Raw genomic sequence first — 12,096 nt, 5'->3', positions numbered from 1 at the left:
AAACTCATATAATTGGATGAAAGGAAATGTGTTTGAAATGTCTTAATATCCAGAGAAATTAAATTTAGTAAGAACATTTGCTTAGCATTTGTTTACATCATTTGTTATTCTAAGTGTTTTATACATAGTAACCTTTTTAGTATTCACAGAAATCATATGAAAGATGTGTTCTTAATTGTATAACATATAATAGATTAGGAGTTAATTGTCCCTTTCTAGCTGTATAACTTTTACGAAGTTCTTAACTTTCTTGATTCATCTTTATTTTTAAAATGGATATATAACAATATTCATACTACACTTTTATAATATATTCTAAGATAATAACTAGATGAATTCTAGTGGAGAAAAGATATTACACTCATAAATATGTAACAGAATAGTATGAAGAACATTCAGAGAAACAGAAAAAATTTTTTGTTGGTCATGGGGCTTGAATTATGGGCTTGGGTGCTGTCCCTGCACTCTTTAGCTCAAGGTGAGTGTTCTACTGCTCAAGCCACAGTGCTACTTCTGGTTTTCTAGTGGTTTATTGGAGATAAGAGTCTCACTGACTTTCCTGCTCAGGCTGGCTTTGAACTGTGATCCTCAGATCTCAGCCTCCTGAGCAGCTAGGATTACAGGCGTGAGCTACCAGTGCCTGGTAGAATAATTCTTCTAAATGCAACCAACAAGTAGAATAGTACTGAAATCTAAGGGATATTATTTGCAGCCTAGAATTTTATACCCTTTAAAACTATCAATCAAATGAAAATAAAAATATTACTTCACAATGTAAGGTCCCAAAATTTTTACCTCATCTGCCTCAGTTTTAATGATGGTATTGAAAGATATGTGTTGGCCAAAAAAGGGAGCAAACTAAGAAAAAATTGCATTTGTTATTATAAAAAAAGAAGTAACATAGAAAAAATATTTAAAAGATCTAGAATGAGAGCAATAGACCAAGAAAGCAGTCTAAATGAAGAAGAGATTTGAATGAAAGCCCTCAGGAAATACATGTTGTTAATTAGTATCAGATGCATTGTAATATTTTAAGTATAAAGGCTAATATTCAATGTGAATTTAAAAAATAATTAATAATTAACAATTAAAATAATTAACAAAGGCTGAGGGTTTAGCTTACCTGCCTAGCATGAAAATGATAGGACTGGCAAAAGAAAAAGAAAAAAGAAAGAAAAAAAAGCAATCAGAAAAAACCCTAAAAGTTAGGAGAAAATCACCTACATGCAAAATGTGAACATTAACTGTTCATTGCTCATGTGTGTATTTAGTAACTGAGAAACAAGAAAGGTAAATCCTTTTTTTAATACAAAAACATAGCTAAGATATAAAACTGAATGTGAAGATAAAGCACTACAGCTGAGTGCAATAGTTTACACCCATAATTCTAACTACACTATGGACAGATTTCATGGATTGAAATCCAAGACGGCCTGAAAAAATGTTCTCAAAACCCCAACTCAGTGGCTTTGTGAAGTGGTGTGAGTCTATTATTCCAACAAATGGCAGGAAACCTGAAATAGAATATGAGAGCCCAGTCTGGCCTCAAGATACAGACAGACCTTCTCTTAAAAACAAGCAAAGCAAAAACGTTGGAAATGCAGTGGAAACCATCCCAAAGGTGCAAATCCCAGTGCCACCAAAAAAAAAAAAAAACTGATGAAGAAATATAGACTTGCCATCTAGAAACACTGACATTAATTTCTTAGAAGAAGCCACTCTGTTAAAGGAATACTTTAGATAAAATTGTTATTCCTCATATGTTTTACTTTTTGTTTCAAGTTTGGCAGTAATCAAATTTACAATATAAAATAAAAATATTTCCAACAGTCCACCAATATTCTCACTGAGAAATTTTGAAAATGTTCTAAAGCATTCAGCTTATTACATCTTATAAGAATTATAAGAAAAGGTTGTTTTATATATCAGCAAAAGTGAACAAAATAAAATATTAGGAACTAATGAGCCGAAGAAACAAAAGGCTCTGGGTTAATCCTCAACTTCACCAGCCACAACAAAAAAATCACCAATCACAGAAACACCTCAGCTCTCTAGATTGAGAATAACAATAAATCAATGTTCACTTTGAAATGACAAACATTAAAAGTATTATTTATAAATGCTTATAGATGTAATTCAACAGTTCATGCAAAAATATTGAAAAAGTAACAAGACAAAAGGTAGACTACATGACAATTGAAAGTAAAATTAGTTGTGGTGCATAACAGCATAAAACTAATAATATAGTGCTATAACAATTCAGAAACAACAAATATAAAGAGAACTTGGATGAAAATTGAATATAACACTACTTCAAAAGGTGGGATTTTCATCATTATTACAAGGAGCATAAATATTAGGGTAAATCGGTTTCAAGAACTTGAAATCGCTACTCCCAGTAGAACCTCCCTGCAGACACACCTCATACTGGTAGCTGTGGGCCAGGGTCCCCGTGCCACTCACGTCCAGCAGGTGTGCAGGCAAGGGGCCATCGGGCAGCGCGCAGCCGGCCAGCGAGCGCGCCCTGCTCCTCCTGCACAGCCTGACGGCCACGAAGAGCAGCAGAGACAAGAGGAAGAGAGAAGACACGGCCGCCAGCGCGATGACCAAGTAGGCAGTGAGGCGGTCGGGCTGCGCGCGCTCGGGCGCCGGCGCGTCGGGCAGCGGCAGGTAGGGCTGCGAGAAGCCATCCACCAGCAGCACGTGCAGCGTGACGCTGGCCGAGCGCGGCGGCTCGCCATTGTCCTTGACCAGCAGCAGCAGCCTGTGCTTGGGCGCGTCGCGCTCGCTCAGCAGCCTGGCGGTGCGCACCTCGCCATTGTGCGGCCACACGCTGAACAGCCCGGGCTCCGTGGCCTTGAGCAGCTGGAACGACAGCCAGGCGTTCTGGCCCGAGTCGCGGTCCACCGCCACCACCTTGCTCACCAGGTAGCCCGGCTCGGCCGCCCTGGGCAGCAGCTCGGTGCAGGGCGCAGACGCGTTCTGCAGCGGGTACAGCACGAAGGGCGAGTTGTCGTTGGCGTCCAGCACCTGCACGCGCACCAGCGCCTGGCTGCTGAGCGGGGGCGAGCCGCGGTCGGCGGCGCGCACGCGCACCTCGAACGCCTGCAGGGCCTCATAGTCCAGCGCCCTCAGCGCGAACAGCTGCCCGCTGTCCGCGTTGATGGACACCAGCGCCGCCGCCGCGTCGGGGCCGGGCTGTGGGCCGGGCAGCAGCGAGTAGGTCAGCTGGGCGTTGCTGCCCGAGTCTCTGTCTGTGGCGCTGATGCTGCCAATGTGCAGGGCGGGGCTGTTGTTCTCGCGGACCCACAGGGTGTAGGAGGACTGCGTGAATTCGGGGGCGTTGTCGTTCACGTCGGACACCTGCAGGGTGAAGGTGTGCTGGGTTTGCAGCCTGGGGGTCCCCAAATCGGTGACGGTGATGGTGATGTTGTATTCAGCTCTGCTTTCTCTGTCTAGGGATCCTTCTGTCATTAGTATGTAAAAATTGTCCACAGATGGTTTCAGAAGGAAAGGGAGATTTTCTTGGATAGAACAATCCATCTTTCCGTTTTCCCCCGAGTCTCTGTCTTTAATTCTAAAAACTGCCAGTATGGACTCAGGAGAATTTTCTTCAACGTAGTTTGAAAGTGATGACATAATCAGTTCGGGAGGATTGTCATTAATGTCTAATACCTGAAGCCTAACTGTACATCTTGTAGAAAGGCCCCCTCCATCAACTGCTTGAATATTTATTTTGTAAGACTTCACTAACTCATAATCAAGCGATGCTTTGAGAATTATTTCCCCAGACAAAGGATTGATCTGAAACATTGCCTGAATATCTTCAGAAGCATCAAAAAAAGAATAGGATATTTCTGCATTGACTCCTGAGTCAACATCTTCTGCTGAGACTTTAACAATAGCAGAGCCTATAGGGCTGTTTTCTGGAACTTGGGTCTCATAAACTGCCTGTGAAAACTGAGGGGCATTATCATTGATGTCCACAACCACAATATGTACAGTGGCTGTTCCAGACCTGGGTGGAATCCCACCATCCAATGCTGTAAGTGTTAAACTGAGCTCCTGCTGATCCTCCCAGTTCAGAGTTTTGTCAAGCACAAGCTCTGGATTTATTATGCCTTCATCACTGTCGCTAATTTCAATATGGAAGATGAGGTTGGAGTTGATGGTGTAATTTTGGATACCATTTAGTCCTTCATCCAAGTCCTGTGCTCTTTGTAGTGGAAATGCTGTCCCTTCAGCAGTATTTTCTGGTATTTTCAATACCATTTCTTTGTTTGGGAATAGTGGTGCATGATCATTTATATCCATAAGTCTCAGTTGAGCCCGGTAAATCTGAAAGGGGTTATCCATTAAAATTTGAAAGTATAGAATACAGGGCTCTGTGGAGCTGCATAGCTTCTCCCGGTCTAGTTTTTCATTTGTGAGCAAATCTCCAGTATGAGAATCCAAGAGCAAGTGTTGTTTGTAAGAATCAGAAACCACTCTAGTTTTCCTTGCAAACAGCTCCTCCACCCTTAGCCCTAGATCCTGTGCAAGATTAACCACAAATGATCCTCTTTCTGATTCCTCAGCCACTGAATAATGTCCAAACTCAGAACCATCTAAGCACACACCCCAAAGCAAAAGGAGAAATAGCACTTGCCTTTGTCTCCAGAATAGCAGTCTCTTGGTCTCCATAGCTTCTCTTTTGGTCAATACTAACCACAGCACAGCGCTCAGCACTAACAGCAGTCCAAAACTTCAGAAGTACTGTACATAGCAGCAGGGATGTAGAATTTATTTTGTTCCAAATCTCAGGCTGCAATAGCTTTTCTTCCCAGCTCATCGGCCAGGTTTCTTTTCTATTTTTTTTTTTGTCATCGACTTTATCAGGTCAATTTCCCCCTTTTTCTTTAGCCTGCAGCGCCACCACGTGGCTTCTAACACTCTAAATGGCTGTATACAATATTTGTGTGTTCTTATGGATTTACTTAAATTTTTCTTTTATTTTTCTCAATTTTTATTTTTTCTTTTGTGGAAAATGTTGAAATAGAAATCCATTTACATTATTCTATTATTCACTGATTCATAGAAAAGTTAAAATTTTAAATATTGGGAAAAAAGTTTCTAGAAGTAATTGTTCACTACCATGCTAGATTTCTCTCTCCAAAACCTTTCACTTCTACATAACTACCATGGAACCAAAGGGACTACATAACAACCATGAAACCAAAGGGAGAATTCTGAGTACCTTTTTGGACAACCAAAACAACGGATAGAATTTGTTTGGAAACATTGAGTACACACACACACACACACAAAAAAAAAAAAACTGGCAAAGGAAAACTGTTCCACACCTCCTTCAAAAAATGCTTTCAAAATCCCATTACATTGCCTGATCAATTGTTCTTTTATTCTCAGAATCCATCATTTAAGCTATCCCTCCTCTGTGCTCCTGTAAAATCTTATTACTATGATTGACCTGTGAATGGCTATCCTTTCTGCTTCATAACAATCTGTCCATTCTTCAGTATATGAGCTACTTGAAGACAGGAACTATATCTTAGTCATTCCTTAGCCAATCAGTCAGTCAACAATGCCTATTAAGGCATGCATAGAACTTTGGCAAATAGGACAAGGACGGCAGCATTCCCTTTCTTTCAATTCCTACTATTTGAAAACTGTTTGCTTCATTTGCTTGAACTTTGCAATTTCTGTTCCATTTATTTGCCCTCATTTTTTGGTATATTAGATTTAAAGTAATTTGCAGCATTAAAGAGGGGTTGATCTTTATTTTTCTAGAGCAAAATAAACTTTATTTTTAGCAAATAACCAGACAACATTCTGTTGGTCTTTGTGGGCTATCAGATCACTGTTATAGCTTAACTCTGAAGTTATCACCAAAAGGCAACTGTAAAGAACATTCAGAGAGAGCTTTTCTAGATGCAGTCAAATTTTCAGTAAATAAACAGCTGGCATAACTTTACCAGACTATTAGTAAAGTTTTTTCTAGTCTCTCTTTGGAGTTGATCTTTATTTTAAAACCAATCTTAGTTGAAAGCTAATAAGACCTAATCTCTCTGCATCAAAGGAAGAAGACTGGACCTAATGGCACATGGCTGTAATAGCAGCTGTTCAAATGGAGGCAGGAAGATAAGATTATATCTCAAAAACAAAATATACAGATAGAAGTGCTGTGGTGTAGCTCAAGTGCTAGAATTCTGTGTAGCATTCATGAGGCATTGGCTCAACCACAGTACCACAAAAAGGCCAAGGGCACCCCATATCAAAACAATTATTAAAGCAACCATACTATCATAACATCGCCTCACAATTTTAATCAAAGGAGGAAAGCAGCAGCAATTCTCCTATAATAATAAGAAAGGGTGTGTAGAACAAAACTAACCTTTCCCAACCTTTAAATCTGTTGACCATAAAAAAGTCACACAATCTAAACTTGTCTTTGATGACTTCTATTTATTAAATTTAATGGGATTGAATTATAACACATAACAGATACTTCTGATTTCTTGCGTTGAGACTAAAAGAATGAATTTGTAAATATTTCTATATAATACTGCAAAATGTCTAAAATTTGCCCTTATAATTCCAAAGTTAAGCACATTCACACTCACAATAACTTACAATTTTTCCCTTTTTTTTAAGTTAGATAAGAGTATATACTTAAACAACTTATATCACTTACAAACTTAGTTTAAATAGTGAAAATCAAATAGAACATTTAAAACATGACATATTGATGAGCGTCAGTGGCTCTTGCCTGTAATGGTAGCTACTCAGGAGGCTAAGATCTGAGGACCACGGTTCAAAGCCAGCCTGGGCAGAAATGTCCACGAGACTCTTGTCTCCAAATTACCACCAGAAAACCCGAAGTGGCACTGTGGCTCAAGTGGTAGAGTGCTCATCTTGAGCTAAAGAGCTCAGGGACAGTTCTCAGGCCCAGAGTTCAAGCCCACGACCAAAACAAACAAATGAACAAAAACATACAACATACTTGTATGATGACTGTTCTAATAACAATCAAAGATGACTAACAAAAAAGAATATCAGTTTATAAAGGAAAATAGAAGACATAAAATATTACTTATGAATATCACTTGCAGTAAAATATTGTAATAAGTCTACAAAAAGAAAACTGGAAAATATATACTAAATATAAAGTCAATAAAGACATGAATAAAGTTTAAATCCTTCACCAAGGATATAACTTTGTAAAGAAAAGCCTTTTCATTCATTGGGAGTTGGAGAAACATCCACTGAAATAAATGAAGAAAAATTGCTCAGTTAAACACAAAATTGGAAATTAATTTATCAAACAAGAAAGTAAATAGCTAGTATTAGCAGTAACGAATGAAACAATTAAATCGCCAAGAAAATAAGTGAAGATCCTTCCTAAGCAGATTTCTATCAGTAATTAAAACCTAAACTGTTTCGGAAGGTAGAATTTTCCTCTATCTCTTTCCCAGAGCCCTGCGGCTGGAGATTGGGGCTGATAGGCTTCAGGAATTTGAACTCATTGGTGCCAGTCCCTCCCTGCAGACACACCTCATACTGGTAGCTGTGGGCCAGGGTCCCCGTGCCACTCACGTCCAGCAGGTGTGCAGGCAAGGGGCCATCGGGCAGCGCGCAGCCGGCCAGCGAGCGCGCCCTGCTCCTCCTGCACAGCCTGACGGCCACGAAGAGCAGCAGAGACAAGAGGAAGAGAGAAGACACGGCCGCCAGCGCGATGACCAAGTAGGCAGTGAGGCGGTCGGGCTGCGCGCGCTCGGGCGCCGGCGCGTCGGGCAGCGGCAGGTAGGGCTGCGAGAAGCCATCCACCAGCAGCACGTGCAGCGTGACGCTGGCCGAGCGCGGCGGCTCGCCATTGTCCTTGACCAGCAGCAGCAGCCTGTGCTTGGGCGCGTCGCGCTCGCTCAGCAGCCTGGCGGTGCGCACCTCGCCATTGTGCGGCCACACGCTGAACAGCCCGGGCTCCGTGGCCTTGAGCAGCTGGAACGACAGCCAGGAGTTCTGGCCCGAGTCGCGGTCCACCGCCACCACCTTGCTCACCAGGTAGCCCGGCTCGGCCGCCCTGGGCAGCAGCTCGGTGCAGGGCGCAGACGCGTTCTGCAGCGGGTACAGCACGAAGGGCGAGTTGTCGTTGGCGTCCAGCACCTGCACGCGCACCAGCGCCTGGCTGCTGAGCGGGGGCGAGCCGCGGTCGGCGGCGCGCACGCGCACCTCGAACGCCTGCAGGGCCTCATAGTCCAGCGCCCTCAGGGCGAACAGCTGCCCGCTGTCCGCGTTGATGGACACCAGCGCCGCCGCCGCGTCGGGGCCGGGCTGCGGGCCGGGCAGCAGCGAGTAAGTCAGCTGGGCGTTGCTGCCCGAGTCTCTGTCTGTGGCGCTGATGCTGCCAATGTGCAGGGCGGGGCTGTTGTTCTCGCGGACCCACAGGGTGTAGGAGGACTGCGTGAATTCGGGGGCGTTGTCGTTCACGTCGGACACCTGCAGGGTGATGGTGTGCTGGGTTTGAAGCCTGGGGGTCCCCAAGTCGGAGACGGTGATGGTGATGTTGTATTCATCTCTTTCTTCTCTGTCTAGTGCTCTTTCTGTTACCAAGGTGTAGAAGTTCTTTCCTGAAAATTTTAGAAGAAAGGGAAGATCTTCTGGAATGGACGAAACCATCTTCCCATTGGTTCCTGAGTCAGAATCTGAAACACTGAAAACCGCAACTACCGTATCTGGGGAGTTTTCTGGGACCGGGTTTGTAATTGCGGACATGGTCACTTCTGGTGGGTTGTCATTTATGTCCACAACCTGTAGGACAAGAGTGCATTTTCCTGAAAGACCACCCCCATCCGTGGCCTCTATGTCCATTTCATAAAACTTTACTGTTTCAAAATCTACTTGTTTCTTCAGCCGAATTTCTCCTGTCATAGTATTAACCTCTAAAATTTTGTTAGTTTCTTCAGAAGACTGGGCGAGTGTGTACACTATTTGCCCATAGGCTCCACTGTCTATGTCCCTGGCGGAGACTGTGACCACCAAAGAGCCTACTGAGCTATTCTCAGGAACCTGCACCTTGTAGATAGGCTGCTGAAATTCAGGCGCATTGTCATTGATGTCTACTATTTCAATGCGGACCTGTGAGGTCCCAGACCGCGGTGGTGAGCCGCCATCCAACGCTGTCAAGGTTAGTCTTACTTCAGGCTCCTGCTCCCGATCTAGCTCTTTTTCCAGCACCAGCTCTGGGTATTTCCTACCATCGCTGCGATTACGGGTTAGAACATGGAAGTGAGAGTTGGGGCTGATGTTATACTTCTGAACACTATTGTTTCCTACGTCCAAGTCCAGAGCATTATTAAGAAGGAATGTATTTCCTAGTGGGCTATTTTCTAGTATTTTAAGAACCATTTCTTTTTCAGTGAACACGGGAGAATTATCATTTATGTCTTTCACTCTCAGTTCTGCCTGAAATATCTCTAAGGGCATTTCCATCAACACTTGGAAATATAGTATGCAAGGCTCCGTGGTACCGCATAGCTCCTCGCGATCTATTTTCTCATTTATGAGCAAATCTCCAGTCTGTACCTTGAGCTGCAAATGCTCTTTATTTCCCTGGGAAATTACTCTGGCCCGGCGGGTGGACAACTGTGGCAATTCCAGCCCCAGGTCTTTTCCTAGATTGGCTACGAAGGAGCCTTTCTCCATTTCTTCCACCACGAAATAGGGCCCCAGTTCTGTGTCCGCCCCAGACATGCTCAATAAAACAAAGAAAATTAAGACTTGCCTTTGTCTCTGATTTGGTATCCATCCGATCTCCATTGCTTTTTCTTGAAATTTGATTCACAGAAGCTTCCGGTATTCCTAGGATCCTTGTAGCTCTGTCCTGCAGACCAGAGCGTCAGAACGAAACAGCTGAACAGCTTTTTATAAAGGCTTCTCACTCGCGTTTGCTCCGGCCGAAAAAGCTTATCTTGTGCTTCCAAGCGCCCCGAGGAGAAACTGGCTGTGATATGGGAGTTGCAGTTACGAATGTATAGTGCATCTTCTTAGCCTGCAGCGCCACCATGCGTTCTCATTGAGCCTTGCATTTTCTCGTTTCTCAGGAGGCCAAATTGTCCAAAATGTTGGGATAGGTTATGTTATATAAAACACTGAGTGGTGAGTATAGACAAAGTTCCATAATGTTTCTTGGGAAAGAACATAAAGAGAAAACTACCACTTATATTACTGACTAATGATGCTGAGGGTTTGCTTAAATAATTAGCATTTGACTTGTGAAGAATATGTACTTAAAATATTTTAACTTACATGGGAACAGTTTCATATGTACATATTTTTCATTGTACTTACAAAAGAATTAAAAAGTAAGCAATACATAAATTACAATCAATGGGATTCTAAGAGTGTACAGCTATTAAAGATACTCCAATAGTGCATACATATTAAAAATGGATTGTCTCTTTCCAACATCTGAAACAGAATTCTGAGTTTTCTGAATTTTAAAATTATTTCTAAGCAGGTAGAAGGTTCTCAGTGTTGGGCATGCCACACTTCTGGATTCTTAAAATAAAAGTTAACAACAGTTTCTTTTATTCTTTAAAAAAATTAGGATGTTATTCAGAGAGCATACAATACTGTACTCAAAGTACAGGATGCAGGAGTTGAAAATACATTCATGGAGTTCTGTATCCATCATCACAGTCGATTTTGAAATATATCACCTCAGAAATTGCATTCTTTAGCTATGTTCCCACTCTTTCTCCATGTCTTCTACTCTCCACCATAAGTATTGGTTAGTATATTTTGTCTCCATAGAGTTTAATTTGTCAGACCTTTAAATGGATGGAATGACACATGGACTTTTGTGACTGGTTGCTTTCACAATACTTTCAAAGTTCATCAAGGTGTAGCATGTGTAGCTACTTCTCTACTGTTTTTGGCTGAATGTACCTTGTACTCATTAAGACATTTGGGAAGTTCCCACTTTGGGGGTTATTCCAACTAATGCTACTATGAACATTTATAAACATGGTTTTGTGTGGACATGTCTTACTTCTTGTAGGAACAGAATTACTGGTTATGCAATGGTTTTATGCTTGATAGAGCAATGGCCAGAATGTTTTCCAAAGTAGCTGCAAGATTTTACATTCTCATCAAAAGTATATTCAGATTCTAGTATTTCAACCCAAGACTTGCAGTGTCACTGAATTATTAATTGGCTCCATCGTATTGGATTGCTATGATTTTGATTTGTATTTCACTGATGAATCTTTACATGAGTTTATTAACCATGGACAAACAGTCCTTTGAAAAAAGTTATTCACATATTTGTTCACTTTCATTTGATTGATTTATCTTTTTCTAATTGAATTACAAGAATTACATTCTAGATGTAAAAGTTTTCTTGTATTTGGATTCTTGTTGTTCAAGTTTCCCAATTCTATAATTTGAATTTAACTTCAGTGAAGATTCATGATGCAGAGGGCAGGTAATCAGAGGTACAATGTATGTTTATCATGTATGATGCTCTGAGTTTGTTCTCTAGCATATTTTCCCCTCTTCACAAAGTATTTATGATATTCTAGTGAATTGAATGTCTTTGTTAATGGGTTTAAGATTTTTTTGTTTGTTTTTTGGTCGGTCATGGGACTTGAACTCTGTCCCTGCGCTCTTCAGCTCAAGGCAAGCACTCTACCACTTGAACCACAACACCACTTCCAGGTTTAAGATGTTTTCAAACTATTTTAAATTCAATATTAAGTCAACAAGGCTTAAATTTCTACTATAAACACACACACGCATGCACACACACACACACACACACACACACACACACACACACACACACACACACACACACAAAATCTTCCTTTGGTCACAGGTGGTGTTTATAGAGTGAATACTTTCCCCCAAGCAGTCAATCTGTGGTAGATGCATCACTCATGGGATTCTTATGGAATGGAATGTTGTACACTCAAAGATGTCCCCAAATCTGTATGTTAAACTATGTTTCAAACGAATCTTTACATTCTTGACCATTAAAGAATTTGTGAAAAGAAAACCTTCCTGTGTTATCTAGGTGGGACAGAACCCTTCCAGGTT

At 41.8% G+C, this 12,096-nt stretch overlaps 2 protein-coding genes across 2 annotated transcripts; both read right to left on the bottom strand.

The window, feature by feature from the left end:
- Window positions 1–1,050: 1,050 nt before the first annotated feature.
- LOC138837433 (protocadherin beta-18-like) lies at window positions 1,051–6,402 on the bottom strand. Its single transcript, XM_070036218.1, has one exon. The coding sequence runs from the start codon at window positions 4,681–4,683 to the stop codon at window positions 2,314–2,316; it is 2,370 nt and encodes a 789-aa protein (XP_069892319.1). The 5' UTR covers window positions 4,684–6,402; the 3' UTR covers window positions 1,051–2,313.
- An 87-nt stretch (window positions 6,403–6,489) lies between these two features.
- On the bottom strand, window positions 6,490–11,808 carry LOC138837432 (protocadherin beta-16-like). The gene has a single exon (XM_070036216.1). It carries the CDS (start codon window positions 9,811–9,813, stop codon window positions 7,414–7,416), a length of 2,400 nt encoding a protein of 799 aa, XP_069892317.1. The 5' UTR covers window positions 9,814–11,808; the 3' UTR covers window positions 6,490–7,413.
- Window positions 11,809–12,096: the final 288 nt, after the last annotated feature.

Source organism: Dipodomys merriami, unplaced genomic scaffold (assembly GCF_024711535.1).
Source record: "Dipodomys merriami isolate MVZ:Mamm:240054 unplaced genomic scaffold, mDipMer1.0.p SCAF_27, whole genome shotgun sequence".
Classification (NCBI taxonomy): domain Eukaryota; kingdom Metazoa; phylum Chordata; class Mammalia; order Rodentia; family Heteromyidae; genus Dipodomys; species Dipodomys merriami.
The sequence above is the reverse complement of the archived record's forward strand: the minus strand, read 5'-3'. Positions and strand labels throughout refer to the sequence as shown.

What these genes read in the sequence shown, in the direction of transcription:
- LOC138837433 (XM_070036218.1), bottom strand. Translation starts at nt 4,683, where the DNA reads ATGGAGACCAAGAGACTGCTATTCTGGAGACAAAGGCAAGTGCTATTT.
- LOC138837432 (XM_070036216.1), bottom strand. Translation starts at nt 9,813, where the DNA reads ATGGAGATCGGATGGATACCAAATCAGAGACAAAGGCAAGTCTTAATT.